The following is a 16534-nucleotide window of genomic DNA, read 5'->3' as shown; positions in this document are numbered from 1 at the left end:
TATGTGCATTCACTTTTAAATTGTAACAACATACTATGAATTTAGATTGAATTATTCAACTTCATTAGCCTGTAGATTATAATGAATAGTGAAGATGTTTGAAATGTACATGAAACGCATGAAATTATTAAACAAATAACCCATGGATTATAATAATTATTAAATTAAATAATTATAACACCAGCAGCAACATGCCACAGTGTGACTTCTGCCCCAAGCAACATTTCACTTTACAATATCACAAATTTAAATATATTACTGTGTCCAAAAATCTCTCATTAACAAATAGACATAAAACTTTTATTATCCAACATAATTGAGTCAAAGATCACAAGTTTCCAATGACACAAAATTAGATCAATTAACCTCAAAACTGTTCCGATGGAATAAATCTCACAAATGTTGACAAGAAATACATGAAATTGTCAAGATTAAGAAGAGCATAGCCATTTAATAAATGTGTTGAGATGAGATTTAGTGCCATTTTACCCCAGGGGGTGTCTTCCCTCATCTTCCAAAATCACCAGTTACAGAATGTTTTACTTTGTAAATGTTAATATTTAATGCACTTAATATGGACTTGCTAAACATTTTGCAAAGACTTTCCCATGTGCTGTGCTGTCTTTTTCAAGCAGTGACAAAATTGTCTGTTGTCTGATAACCATTTGTTCTGTGAGGTTAGAGGTTATAAACGCTAAAGGTGGTCCATTGGTCTCATGCCCAACCCTCACTCCCATTAAACTGAGCTAATTGGATTTGTTGTCCCTGATAAATTTCCTGCTAAACAACCAATGTTTAAAAAATTAATTGGCAGCATATAATATATATATATATATATATATATATATATATATATATATATATATATATATATATATATATATATATATATATCTCAAGTTTACCTGTTGAGAGTGTTGACACAGTCTGTGAGATTGGTCAGTTGAGCTGCCAGGACTCCAGTGATGAGTCAAACAATCATGCAGCAGCTTTGAAAATTTATTGACAGTTACATATTCAAAAACCAAAAGGGCGGGAACCCCTAAAGAGCTATTTCAGCACAAAGGGGTTCTGCAAGAAGCTATGGTTCTAAATAGAACTATTAATGTTAGTAAAGCACATTTACAGAACCATCATTCCACACAATGCAAGTCAAAGGGTACCAACATTTTAAAGCTCCAAAAGCACATTAATGCAGCATAAAAGTAATCATAAGACTCCAGTTTTTAAATCCATATCTTCAGATATGTGGCATCTTCATGATAGTTATGGGGGAGAAATAGACCGGGTTGGGAGGGTTACTTTAAAATGTATTCCACTACAGATTACAGAATACATACTGTAAAATGTAATTTGTAACCTATTGCACTAGATTACTTAATGTCAGTAACTTAATCTAAATACTTTGGATTACTTCTTCAGCACTGTCAGATGTTTATATCTATAAGCAAGCAAGTAAATTAAGAAAATTGACTGTAAAAATACATTCTCTGAAAAATGCCTAAATATCTTATGCAGTTTTGCTACTCAAGTAAATTGACCTTGTTTTAAGGATTTTCTTTAAAAAAGTTTACAGGAAAACAACATTTCAATTCTATTTAAGAATAAAAATGCTGCTCTAATATCAAAATCTTCATTCTAACATCAAAGGTCTTACTAGAGAAAAAATGATATGCTCCAATTGTGAATTTTCTTAATAGAATTCATTATATGGTAACCGATGCATGTAAAGGCAAGAAATAGCATTTTAGCTTGGCATAAAGCAAATGTTCATACGAAAATGTACACAAGTTTAACTATTTTTGCTGCTACAAACTTCATCGACATCCTTTTCAGATTGTATGTGGATTCTGTTCATAGAATGTGGCAGTAGCTTCTATATAATGATAAAGGCTACATCGGTTAGCATTTCTTGTAAAAAATACCATAACCACATAAAAAACATTGAAAAGGCAAGTAATCATGTATTTATTGGATTTATGTTTCATTTGTCAAAGCATTTCTAACTGTTTTTTGTTAAGCTGTAGAAACAAGATGTAGCTCCTCTAATAAGCTCCCAAAGGAAAGATCCTCAATGACGTCATATCCACCTTTTCACTCATAACAGTGTGAAAGCACTCGTATGAATGAAATGCATCATAAAAAAAGTGTTTCACCGCTGTTCAAAAGCTCCTTGGATTGCATAATTTATATGTATAAATGTTTCCCATCTGAAAGGACTAAATATTAAACTAAAAAAATCAAAAATAAAAGGCAAAGTAATCTCTTTGGTAATCAAAATACTTTTTGATTGTATCTGTATTCTGATTTCCAATTATTTAAATTGTATCTGTAGTGGAATACAGTTACTTATATTTAGTATTTAAATACATAATTTCATTACATGTATTCCGTTACTCCCCAACTCTGGAAATAGTTTACTATTTAAGTCCTTTTTTACTATCAATCTCCACTTTCACTTTCACGTTCTTCTCCTTTTGTTTTTGTCGATTCACATTCTTCGTGCATGTCGCCACCTAATGGGCAGGGAGGAGAATGTATAGTAAAAAGGGACTTAAAGGAATATTGTGGGTTCAATAAAAGTTAAGCTAAATTAATAGCATTTGTGCATAATATGAATTACCACAAAAAAAAATATTTTGACTTGCCCTGCCTTTTCTTAAATAAAAGAAAATAATCGAGGTTACAGTGAGTCACTTTCAATGGAAGTGAATGGGGAGAATCCGTAAACATTAAAATACTCACTGTTTCAAAAGTAATAACCACAAGACATAAACAATATGTGTGTAAACATGATTTTAGTGTGATAAAATGACCTTTTCTGTGAAAATTACAGCCAATTTTACAACTATGATGCCATGACGATGTAATTTCAACAAACCCTAAAACTACTGAAGAATTAATGCAAGTGCTTTTATAACATTATAGGCTTCACATTTATATGTTTAAACCCTACAGAAATTGGCCCCATTCACTTTCATTATAAGTGATCACTGTAAACTCGATTTTTGCTTCTTTTTTTAAAGAAAAGGAGGAACGAGTAAAACAATTTTTTGGGTGTGGTGTAATCAACATTATGCCACAAATTATGTCAATTGAGCTTAACTTGTATTGAACCTGGAATATTCCTTTAAATTTTTACCTGTTTCTCACCCACACCTATCATGTTGCTTCCGAAGATATAGATTTAACCATATATATATATATATATATATATACATACATACACACAGGGTTGGGGAGTAACGGAATACATGTAACAGGATTACGTATTTAAAATACAAAATATAAGTAACTGTATTCCACTGCAGTTACAATTTCAATAATTGGTATTTAGAATACAGTTACATTCAAAAAGTTTTTTGATTACTAGAGAGATTACTTTGCATTTTATTGTCATTTGTTTCATTTAATATTTAGTCCTTTCAGATGGAAAACATTTACACATATAAAAAGTGCATCTGAACAGCGGTGAAACACTTTCTTATGATGTGTTGCATTCATATGAGCAGACAGAGAAGTAAGTTTGGAGCAGCAGAAATAGAAATAAAACTTGTGTAAATTGTCAGTTTTACGCTATGCTAAAATGCTATTTCTCGCCATTTTACATGCCGTCACGATTCACTGTTGTCTGCCCTGTGTTTCTCTCCTGTCATCTGTTCCCGGACTACACTTCCCATAACTCCCTGCTCTCATCACTGCCAGCTGTCCCTCATTGTTCCTCACCTGTGTTTATGTTCTCATTAGTCTTTGTGTATGCCCTGATTTCTGTTCAGTATTGTCAGGTGTTGAATGTATCTAGACCCACCGTGTGATGCCTGTGCCCTTCGTGGATGTTATCTCATGTTTGTGTTTTGTTTCCCATCGTGGATGTCTTATTTTTTCCGTGTTTTTGTGTATCCTGAGTTACTCGGTTCATCTTTTGTTTTCATTAAAAGCTGCATGTAGATCCTCATTCCTCGTCTGCCTCGTTACACATGCACGTGTTACCAGACACGATCATATTTTTTATCAAGATAATTTATGTTGGATCATAATTTCCTTTTTCTACAAAGATCTTTGATTTTAGGGCAAAAATCTTATTCTTGATAATATTTTTTTTTTTTTATTGTTTACCTGTAAAAACATTAAAATATCCTTAAAACAAAATCAATTTGATCGATCTTGCTTTAGAAACAACACTGCATAAGATATTTAGGTTTTTCAGAAAATGTGTTTTAATATGTGTATTTTGTCTTACTGTACGTTTTATGGTCAAAACAATGTATTTAGTAATCCAAATTATTTAGAATACGCATCCCTGCAATATGGAAATTTAGCTAAAGGTAATGGTACAACTTCTCATTGAGGGAAATTGACAGAGCAAAATTGACCAGAATTTTCAAAAGACTCGTGTTCATACATGACCTCTTACACGAACATTGCAGTACGTTTTCTGAGAAAGGCTTATGTGTGAAAGGGGCTAATATCATTATTTATTTTCCTACTGTCACTGAGAATAACATTACCCTAAAGTTGCTGTACAATTATAAGCTCAATTTTATTTTGAATCATCTCTAAATCACTGAGGGTTAGAAACATATTAGGTTGAAGTACCATCAGCACATCCTCCTCTCAGTCTCATACCCATGATGCAGCGCTGCTGGGACCAGTCGCCATGATTCTTCTGCAGATGTTTTCATGCTAAGCTAACGGCCTGAAGCTCTGCACTTAAACCTCTTCCAATGCACTCACTGACGTTATAGGGATACCAAAAGTATCCAAGATAACATACAGTCTTGTGTTATGGCGACCAATGCCGGTGGTATGATATATATGTTATATTAATTGACATTCAGTTGAGCTCCCAGCTAATGCTAACGAGTTAGTAGCTTTTGTTCAATAATGTTCTGGGCTTCAGAGACCTGCCGCTGGTTTTACAGTTGAACTCCGCTTACCTTTATGCTTTGCTTTTTAACTGTACACTTGTGTTATGTTAACGGTCGTGGAGCATGTGTTATGCGCAGGCGTGTATTTACATATTTTGCTGCAGTGAACGCGCTGTCTCTGTGTTTATGAGCAAGATAATGCAACTGCACAACTTCAGTCATTTGTTCTTCTTCACGATGCTCAGCTGAATGAAGAAGTGTCGTGAGTTGTAAAATATGTTCGGGTCTGTATTGGTTATGTAACCAGTTAAATCTGCGTCTGAACCAGTTCAGAAATGCAAAACAGGCTTTAACCCGTGTTTCAGAAGACCAACACATCTGCAACGTCATTATCGCGGTCAGCCGCACATAATTATTAGTGGAAATAATTACGTTGGGAATAGTTTTCGTACTTTAAATCTAGATAAATGCAATCTTAGGAGGTAAATATTCGTAGAACAACACTGGATGTAATCGTGCAATGGGCTCTCCCATATAACCTTTAGAGCTGTGTTAAAATTAAAGCCTTCACTTTTAAGAATAGTAAACACTGAGTCAGAAATTGTGGGTGCATTAGTGGGATGTGCTGAAGAAAGGTCCTTGTGATGTTACGTGTTTTTATTAGCAGTTAAACATATATAGGGTAGAAATACTTTTATCTGTCAATAATAGCGGAGTATTTCTCTCTGCTGTCCACTTGTAGATGATGAGTTTGATGAATATGATAAGCCTGGTGCTGAAAGGTCAAGAAGACGAAGAGGAGATGATGATGACTTGGAGAGGTAAGTCTTTATCACAGCCCTATTGTTGACTCCGTGTTGCTCTATATATTTCATGCCACAATGAGGCGGATTGAAAACAATGGAAGGAGTATCAGTTCCCTAGAACCCTTTTTAGTATTTCAGGATAGAGTCTCATGCAACAGAATAGATTTATTGAGTTCATTGATATTATCGCTGTCATGCTTCGCTTCTGCTGAAATGGCCTCAGGACATTTCAGAGACACTTTGGACTACACAAGGTGATAGTAGCACATTTTTATCTTAATTTTATCAATTCACAGTGATTTGGAGGAAGACTTACTTGAAGAAGATTGGCTGTTATCAAAAAAGGTAACATTATTTTCATCACTTCCAGTTTCATTCCCCTCCACTAACTTCTGATCCCTCTGTTGTGTTTTATAGCAGTGAACATAATTTTTGTTCTTACTATTGTAGACTTTCAACTGCTTCTATTTAACTGATACTTTTAGGAATACAAAAATGATACTTTTTCCAGAAAAACTAATTTTACTAAATGTTCAAAACTTGAAAGGCCAACTGTAACAGTCTCAAAATGGAATCATAAAAGCTGATGTTTATATGATTAAGCAGAGGATTTCACTTATTCTACTTTCCTTTACTTTTAGAACCCATCAGAACTGTCAGATGAGGAGCTGAACGATGACCTCTTGCAAAGTGATGAAGAGGACCAAAATGCAAGGTACTTCAACAATATACATTTAAATAAAATCCATCCATTTCTATGTGACCTTGTGGTGTTGTTTTAATCACTTTTGGGCAAAATCTTTATCTAACTCAACTGATTTACACTACTTCACTACTGTAACTTGATGATTTACACAAGAAAGATGTGTTCACCAGAATGACCTGTGAATAGGGGTTGGGCAGGATGGTTATCTAGTCATCCACCAACCCTTTAAAAAGGGTTATTAAATAAGGAAATACATTTGTAAAAAGTTAAAACAGTACTGCTTACATTTCAGTTATTTCTTAATAACATGTCTTCTTATTATTATCATCACATGACATTATAATTATCAAGGAAAATTCGAAAGAAATTTCTGTGTCTGAGTACATGAAACAAACTCAAAAAGCCATAGCAGCAACTGACAAGCAGGGAGAACATTTGTGATATGTCAAGCAGCAGCTGTAGTATTATTATTATTATATTTATTTAGCTCAACAGGTAGAGCATGCATGCTAGTAACGCCAAGATCATGGGTTTGATTACCAGGGAAGACACAAACTGATAAAATGTATACATTGAATGCACTGTAAGTCGTCTGTAATTTAAAAATCTTTTGATCTGAAGGTGTATGCTTAAATGTTTAAAATGAATTCCCAGTCTGTCGCTCACTTCGACGTTGTGTCGAAGAAGTGACACTAGGGGTCTCTCTTGAGTGCTGAATATACCTCTGAACTATGAAAAAAGGCCAATGAGAAGTTGGCAGACAGAATTTGCATGTCCCGCCCTCGGACATACGGGTATAAAGGCAGAGAATTGCGTCTGTTTCATTCAGAAATTTTCTTCGGAGCTGATGGTTGTGTATGCTGCGAGTCACACACCTGTTCCCTCTCACCTCTGAGCGATTACGGCTGTTGGATCTACGGCGCACTTCAGTGGCTTTCTCCTTCTCTACACGGCAGTGCGGTTTGCCCCTGGGCGCTTCGACAGCGCAATACTAAAAAGAGTGTTGTATAAAGAGTAATTCTCTCTAAAAGAGCGGCGTTGAATGTCCTTTTCAGGACACGTCTTTATAAAGATTATAAAGATTCCACCCTTGTGTAGTTCCTGGATGCGGTAGAGTCCTCTCCGCTTCAGACGGCCACAGGCGCTGTCTCGTGTGTCTGGGCTGCGATCACACCGAGGTAGCGGAGTGTGGATGGTTCATGTTCTCACTGCGAGATCAGGACCATGGCAATGTTGCGGTCGTGGCTTTCCTTCAACCGAATGGAGGCAATCCGGGGATGGTAGCGGGCATGGTTTCGCCGGGTACGTCCCCATGAAACCCCTGCCCCCCGGCACGCTCGTTGACTTCCGTCCGGGCTCGAGGCAACAGCGGCTCGCCTCACAGCCAGCCTGCCTATCCTCTTGAGCCCCCCTAGCTGGATGAGCTCGCCGCTGCATCGGCGAGAGGTCCGGCATCTGACGTGGAGGACTGAGGCTGATGCCCAGATGTCCGACATGCTTGCCCTGGCCGCTGCCAGCATGGGGTTGGACAGTAACCCTCCATCCTCCACACAGCCGTCGCGGCTGGATGATTGGTTCCTGGGGTCTGTGCGCCGCTCACACATCCTGCCCGGCCGCCACGGGCCAATCCCCGTCTGTTCGCCGAGGGCATCCTCCTGCGGCTAGAAAACGTGTTCCGCACCAATCCCAGGCCCAGCTCTCAGCCCCAGTGTCGAGCACACATCTCATGGCCCCCCTCGAGGACCCGGAAGGCTGAGACGTTCGACCCAGAGACCAAGACGCTCACTCCGGAGCTGGTAAGAAGACCACTCCGTCCCCTGGTGGATTGGCAGGAGGAGAAACTTTATTTGAAGTTATTTTATTTGCCGCACCCCTCCGGGGCTGTGGTACCCACATTCTCTATAAAAGAGCGATTTCCTTTGTCTCTGGGTCACCTGGTCTGCAAATGCCGTTTTCACGGCACTCTGCCGCCAGACCACGACTGTCCCCGGCCGGCCGGTTCTGACGAGTCTAGAGGACGCAGACGCTGGACCTCCTCCTCAGTCACTTACCCGCCCCCTGCCGGGTGTGCGGAGCAAGGTAAGTGCTTCGAGTCTTTCCTCCACACCAGAGCCTCGGGATGCACTTTCGCCTCCCGACGCCGTACTACGCTGCGAAGCCCCGCCGGGTACGTCAAAAATAATAGTCCCTTTAGTGCCCCTAGCACGGAGCTTGGATGCGTGGCTTTCACTTCCCAACCCGTCTCACTGTCTGGCCAGGGCCAGCCTACTTGGTTACGCAATTCAGTTTGCCAGGCCCCCGTCCACCTTCACGGGTGTCCGCTTTTCTGCAGTATACGGCGAACATGCCAAGTCCCTGCGCGCGGAAATTGGGACCCTTTTGCTCAAAGACGCGATATAGCCTGTCCCTCCAACCGAGATGAAGAAGCCGTTTAGGGCTTCAGGTCAACTGGGAAAAGAGCAAGTGGAGCTCACCCCAGTTCAGAGCATCTCTTTTCTCGGCATTGAGTTTGACTCAGTCTCAGTGTCAGCGTGCCTCACCAACGAGCGTGCACAGTCAGTGCTGAAATGCCTCGCCACCTTCATGCCAGACACAACGGTCCCTTTAAAACTTTTCCAGAAGCTCCTGGGGCATATGGCATCCTCCGCGGCAGTCGCAACGCTGGGGTTGATGCATATGAGACCGCATCAGCATTGGCTACAGACTCTAGTCCCGAGACGAGCATGGCGCCGCTGCACTCACCGTGTGAGGGTCACCCCCGCCTGCCGCCAAACATTCAAACCCTGGACAGACCTCTGGTGTTCTTCTTGGGGCGAAGACCCACAAAGGTGCGCATTCAGTTCAGTGCTCTCATTTCTGCATGAGAGGTTGGAGGGGAGGTTGTCCCCATCCACCTTGAAGGTGTATGTAGCTACTATCGCAGCCCACCACAACGCAGTAGACTCAAGTCTTTGGGTAAGCACGACTTGATTATCAGGTTCCTAAGAGGTGCCTGGAGGTTAAATCCCTCCCGGCCAAGCCTGTTTCCCTCCTGGGATTTCTCAGTGGTCCTCTCGTCCTTCAGAGACCCCCCTTCGAACCGCTAGAATCAGTTTGACTCAGGGCCCTCTCCTTAAAACGGCCCTGCTGATATCGCTCGCCTCCATCAAGAGAGTCAGGGACCTATAATCGTTCTCTGTCAGCGACACTTGCCTGGAGTTCGGTCAGACAGACACATATGTGATCCTAAGACCGCGGCCGGGCTATGTACTTGCTCAAATATATACTGTGCAATGCCACAAGCACAGCCTCTAATTGGCTCTTTATTACTGTGGTCAGTGTAGCTAGACTTTATAAAAAAATAAAAGATAGTCAATAAATTATATGATAAACAATATCTTGTTTAACTGTGTTGCATCTGAATATGGTTAAATTACAAAAAAGGTTTTGTCAGAATATCACAGTTACTGTAGCTACTGTAAAATCGTGATCAGGTTTAGTAATAGTGTTGATGGCACAGAGGTTTGACTTCCTCCATAGCACTTTAACATCCTGAGGCCCTGGTGAGATTGCTGTTTGCATTTTCCTTTATGATTTGTAACGAGTAGCACCTAATAACCATGTAAAAAAAACAATAATAATAATTTCTTAGAACAGCAAATAGTTTCTTAAAGTTATGTCCTCGTATAGGGACAGCTGGTCTATGTTTTGGAATCTGTAATTAATACCAACATATAGAAAGTCAGCTTTGTGTATAATGTTTTTTGTAACAGTGTTTTCTCTTCTTTGGCAACAAAATCTCTGTTCACTCTCTGCATTGTCAAACATCAAGTAGCAGTAGTTGTTTGCCAGAGCTGTGGCATTTGAGAAATCAGAAATTAGCTTAATCAATTCTGAATCAAAGTAACGGTCAACATAGTCCAATGGCTGCCAACCATGTTGAAATCAAATTTAATTTGAATTTTGCATGATTCAACATGGTACAATGACTGCTTATAACTTTTATTGGTGCAAAATGTCATCTGCAGCCTGAAAGATAACTCCAGTCCTAACCTGATGTCATTATGCACTTGGTTGCATAGGAATGCTATAGACAGCTGTATTGCTGCCTATACAGTAAATTGCTTAACCTACAGCATTTCTTTTAGTATGGCACTCATCTCAGAACAGTTTGAAAGGCACCTTATTTTCATTTTATGTATATAGCCTCCAAATATGCAAAATGCAGTTGAGATCATTGGGATATTTAGCACTTATAAAGTGGAAAACGTGAAATTAATATCATAAAATTTACTTCAACGGCCCACAATTTCCTTTGGGTGTCAGCAGAAAAAATTTGGACGGGGGGAAAACCCTTGAAAAAAGACAAACTAGCAAGCTATTCCAGCGAATCCAATTCTCTCGCATTCATTTTGAACCTGTCAGTCTCAATACATTTTCATTCACACTTATTTTTTTTTAACCAAGTCAAGATAAATATTATTTTAATATAATGGCAAATTATATTGTAAATATATAATAAAATGTAATGCAATTTAATATTAATTTGACATTAAAGGAATAATGCAACCAAAAATGAAAATGCTGTCATCATTAACCTCATGTTGTTCCAAACCCATATGACTTTGTTTCTTCTGTGGAAGATCCTATTGAATCAAATTATCATATTAATTATTTTAGTCAGAGTTACTGGGAATTATTACCATTTTTCAAATCTATGTTTTTTTTTTTTAAATTACCTATAGAAATGCATTTTTTCACTTCTGAAAAATGATACTACTGATGGAGGTTTTTGTACCTATCCAAATAATTGATAATTATATTAGTTAAATTATTTATTTTTTGTAAATTTTAAATGTAAATTATTTAATTATTGTTTTTTTTTATTGATTAGTTGTTGTAGCCATAATTGTTATTTGGATAAAGGTCAGCTTACAATTTAAATCAAATACAGGACTATATACACTGTTCAGCAGTTTAGTAAAGTAGCTAATTTATAATCAAAACTGACATTTCAGATTGTGGGGTCAAAATTGTCTTAATTTCCCATAGTTTATGCAAAGCCGTCAGTACTTTGACAAAAATCAGTAGAGCTGTTCATCCATAACATAATTAGAGATGACATTGAACTAACTTTGACACCTATGTGTAGATCTCTGTGAGGTTATCAAAAGCATCTGTCTTCCTTTTTGTTTTTTGTCATAACAGTGTTTTCAGAGCGGTTCTTTGTTTCACAACTCCATCTCGTGTTCTGTTTGCTTACGTGCGCTGAGCACCTTATATTTAATGCATACCAGATTCACTTTAGTTTAACTTTTTTGCTTAATTCCAAATATGTTTGGCCACTACAAGTTAATATACAAATAATACACCCCATGGCATTGGGTATGTATACTCTGCGGACAGAGGAGATGTTAAAATGAGGAGCACATTATTCAGTTGTTGTAAATGTAAATTCAGCTAGCTACACACAAAACACTTCATGCAGATGTCGCCAAAATAAAGCTCAACGGTTTAACTGAACTGCATAGCAATGCCCTGTGTATGTTGAAAGAATAAAGATATGAACCTCTTTGTTACAGTTTTATTTATTTGTTTGCTTGTGGCTGGAGTGAAAAAGGTCCAAGTTTAGTCATTTTTTTTAGAGGTCTTAAGTGTGAACCCTGAAAGTCATTTTTGGCATTAGAGCATGGGCAAATCATTACCTAATTTTGGTCAAATGGAATCACTTACTAGTTTTCTCATATTGAGGTTGAAATCGCATTTCAAAATAATGGCAATATTACTTTTTTCCAAATTGTGCAGCCCTAACGAGAAGATCCTAATGGTAATTCTGCCGTAACGAAGTAAATTTAGTTTTTTAAAGAATTGTTTAAAAACCGTGAAGCACAAAAGGAAATATTTGAAAAATCTCCACACAGATATTTCCATTCAATGACAGTTGATAGTGGCCATGTTTGTCAAACACCGCATAATATACACATTTTTTTAGGTTTGATGTCAATAATGTTTGGTCATGAGACATAAGAACAAATTACTTTTGATTGGGGTGTAGCGGTTCACTCGTTTTCTAGATGCATCAATTACTAATCCTGCCGATTCATGTGCATCAACTGATCGAGGACAGTTAGTGTTAGCCAATAACCGATTGAATCAGGTAAAAATCTAATGAATCACAATTTAGCAAAATAGAATACAGTATTTTAGAAAATATAAATATGAACTTGGTTAAATGTGCGATATAAAGGAGACATGTATGGCAGCATTCTCTAGCATGCCTCGGAGCGTGCGCCTCCACATCTCTCCCCTAAAAAACTAACATTGCACTCTTCCGTCGCCCTTTGTGGGATCGTGCACTTTTGGTGGTGGCGTAGTGGGCTAAAGCACATAACTGGTAATCAGAAGGTCGCTGGTTCGATCCCCACAGCCACCACCATTGTGTCCTTGAGCAAGGCACTTAACTCCAGGTTGCTCCAGGGGAATTGTCCCTGTAATAAGTGCACTGTAAGTCGCTTTGGATAAAAGCAAGTGCCAAATGCATAAATGTAAATGTTCTCTGTTCCGTCTGTAACATTCATCGAAACTAAGCAACAATAACACATGCAGCAAAGACATTCAGCAACCCACAAAAAGACTCTGGCTTATGTGAACTCTTCCAATTGCATAAGATGAGTCTGGCTGCTGTAATAAATCCAGCAGATACCAGCCAAAAGTCTGTTCTGGATACACCCACTGGCAACACTGATATGTCCCCAAGAAGACACTGTCTTGGAGATCCTATTCCATCCCCCTATTATTTGTAAATCTCCAAAAAAGTATGCACCAATGAATATTCTCATATGGCATGCAGAACAGCACCTCTTTCTGATTTACCTTTTCAACATTTATCAAACCCATTTTCTAAAGTCTGTTCGGAGTGTAATGTACGATATTATATTGGATGAATTTACTTGTATCCCTGGTGGCCCATCCCACGTTTGAAATAATATTTTGCCAGATCTCTCTCACCATCTCATCCCCCAAATTTCTTTGCCATATTAATCTTCAACTTTCACAAACTGATCATCATCTTGTCTACTTAAACATTTCCTGTAAAACACTGAAGCTGAGTGTAATACTGTGGTTTCTCTAGAGAATTCCTCAATGATATTCGCTCCCTATTTATTAGATTTCATTACAGAACCAATACCACTCTGCTTTTGTAAATATTTTCCAAAGTATTTCTTATCTGTTAGTCTATATTGTTCCTTCAGTTCCTAAACATATTTGTACCAAGTTTTGTACCATTATAAATATCCCCAATCTTTCGGAGACCGCTTCTGAGCTGCCTGTCCCACACAACAGGTCTTTCGCCAGTACAAATGACTGGATTGTTCCACACTGAATAATATTTCTACCTGTATTGTGACCTTAAGAACATTATATGTACCTTTGCCCAGACCCCCTGCGATTGTTGTTTTATTTGGTTCCTCACTTCACATTTTACTCTCTGTGATAAGACCTCCACAGGCAAAAATGGTGAGATGATGTAACTTTAATGTTTAATATTTGTATTAGTTCACTGATTCATGGTCTCCACGGTCATGGAAATCAAATTTAATTTTGTATCAAATCAAATTGAATCGTTCTGAATTGCAAAAAATGTCTTTTGAATCAAATGAAAAAATTGTGAATCAAATCGATTTGCTTTAAACTCAAAGATTTACACACCCCTAAGTTTGATGTAGTTGACGTCCAACTTGAGGCATATTTGGTATAGGTCCCCATGGCAGAGGTGAAGATTTTCAATGAATATTGACTTAAATTACAGTCTGTTATTCAAACAGTTATCTTCTGGTTTCAGAAGACTTGAGCACAGTTATATGGACAACTTTTATGGTGCTTTTATGGTGTTTATGTATTTTCATCCTTTCAGAGTTTGACGGACATGGTCAATTTGTTCTATGAAAAAAGCTTTTTGAAGTTTCTTCACCAAATGTTTCTTTTTTCTTCCACTGCTATGAATGATAGTAATAATGTCATCCTTCAATAATGTCATATATAAGTATCCAAATCTACAGTTTTAGCACTTTGTTTTTGTCTCTGATACAGTGGACAGGGTGAAGTTTTGAGTTTAAATGCGACCCTGGGCCTGGGTACCTCAGGTCATCTTCAGGATGAAGACCCCAAAGGGGGCCGATATACGGAAGAGGCCTATGAAGAGACAGAGGCAGGGCAAGAGGGTTTTGCTCATGATGGTCAGTATGAAGGAGCGGAGTTTCAAGGAGCAGATGAAGGGGTGGAATACGCAGCAGAGCAGAATTATGATGGATATCAAGATGAAGTGCTGGACCTACAGATCAATGAGCCACTGGATGATGATTTTCAAGTAAGGAACTCTTGCTATCTATATTGCTTACACTAACACTCTCTATACTCCCTCCACCACATCTCCCCCCTTGTCTACATCTTGACACCTCATGCTTTGTGACCCTTAGGCCTTGTGGTTTTTTTCAGAGTGAGAGTCTTTGTTCAGTAGATGTCCTGCCAATCCATGCTGGTTAATAGAAAGTGCTCTCAGACAGGATCTGATAAAGTTGGCTGTAGGCAAAAGATTATTGACCTACTTTAAAGTGGTCTTTAGCAAGCATGACACAGGGGCATGATTGATGAGTTGTTGATGTGTTTTTTCTGTACATGCTCATTTATTTATTTACTTGCTCAGATCTTAAAGGAACAGACCAGAAAGACCAAATTCGAAACATGTAACTGGTATTTTATGAAGAAGCTGTTTTACTTCATTCAGCCATTATTGAACCAACAATGACAAGATGTTTTGTTGTGAGTACCAAGAAGATAAGGCACATTTGCCAGCTATTTGCAGCATTCTTGAAAACTATTTTCACTGCTTAAATCCTGCTCTGCGAGTGTTTTGTTTTACCATTTGATATCTCTGTTTACAAGGTTGCTTAGCTGCTGGGGCTTAGCATTTCCATGTTTGCTGTTATCCAAAATTAATGTGTGGAACGGTTTAGAGGATTAGCCATTTGCCCTGTAGGTGGTCAGTTTATGTGCTGTGTGTGCAGGATGTATGTCATAGTGATTTGGTTCTATCCAACGGTCTGTGTTGAGGCCTGTTCACACCAAATCCATGACAATTTTGTGAGACGAACTTCCGATGGAAGGTCTATTCTCATCGAGTCCGTAAAACTTATGTGAAAATCTATTTCACCCCTGTACAGTAGATAGCGCTGTTGCTGTTCTACAAACATTTATACCAGTCTCCTGCCCTGCCCAGCTGTCAATACTAGAGATTATTATACTAAACGTTGTTAAAGCATTTATTTATCTAATTTGACATAACTGTTTCATTATGTTCTTGCCATAGTGTTGATGCATTTTTAGGAGCATATAATCTGTGTTTTTTAATACGAGTGTGATGTGTGTTTTCATAGTATTGTACTCTTTTTGCAGTACTCTTTCATTGACCTTTAATGTACAGATGTCGTTGATCATTCTGTCAATGTGACCACCATAAAAGGTAGAGATTTTGTTAGGGCTGGTTTATATGACAATATATTCTGTGGGGATGATATAAAGTGTCAATCGATAGAGATTTTGCTATATCGTGTAAATCACGATATGTAAATATCCATGTGCTCTGCGTCGGCTTATCCATCAGTGGGCAGGTCATGACATGCAAGTTTTTTTGGCATTAAAAAAATGTTGGCGGCTGCCAGAGCAAATTCAGTGACATTCATCTTGCGTTTGGTTAATATGCTTCTTACCTGACGCGTGCATGTATTTCATATGCTTGTTGCATGCTCTGTAGAACGAGTCCAGCAGGCTTCCCGATATTTACTGGAGAGTGCAGATAAAATAATAATAATATTTGTCAATAACTTAGACTGAAATGTGGTATAATGTGTTTTTAAAAAAAATTTTTTATCGTGATATAAAATTACTCTCATTGTGATATAAGATTTTGGTCATATCACTCACCCCTAACTGTCGTACTGGTACTAGCTTTATTTGCATAGCTGTTGGTATACAGGACTGCTTTACATTATTAAAATTAACCTATTTATAGTGGTGCACCGATCAGGAAAGTTTTTATGAGACACTTTTTAAAAGCACTACAGACACTGAACAGATCAGACACGCCTGTTTAATTCTTGAACTAGTGTTGTCACGGT

At 38.2% G+C, this 16534-nt stretch overlaps 1 protein-coding gene across 3 annotated transcripts in view; it reads left to right on the top strand.

Moving 5' to 3' along the window:
- The first annotated feature begins 4638 nt into the window (after window positions 1–4638).
- Window positions 4639–16534, top strand: part of LOC127657146 (RNA-binding protein 33-like) — a 67046-nt gene continuing 55150 nt past the window's right edge. For all 3 annotated transcript variants that reach the window (XM_052145820.1, XM_052145829.1, XM_052145812.1), the window contains exons 1-5: window positions 4639–4804; window positions 5611–5689; window positions 5971–6019; window positions 6316–6389; window positions 14451–14727. In XM_052145820.1, the coding sequence (XP_052001780.1) occupies window positions 4786–4804; window positions 5611–5689; window positions 5971–6019; window positions 6316–6389; window positions 14451–14727 (498 nt within the window). In that variant the 5' untranslated portion in view covers window positions 4639–4785. The remainder of the gene's footprint in view (window positions 4805–5610; window positions 5690–5970; window positions 6020–6315; window positions 6390–14450; window positions 14728–16534) is intronic.

The sequence above is a fragment of the Xyrauchen texanus genome, chromosome 2 (genome assembly GCF_025860055.1).
Source record: "Xyrauchen texanus isolate HMW12.3.18 chromosome 2, RBS_HiC_50CHRs, whole genome shotgun sequence".
NCBI lineage: Eukaryota > Metazoa > Chordata > Actinopteri > Cypriniformes > Catostomidae > Xyrauchen > Xyrauchen texanus.
This window is presented reverse-complemented; position numbering and strand designations above follow the sequence as displayed.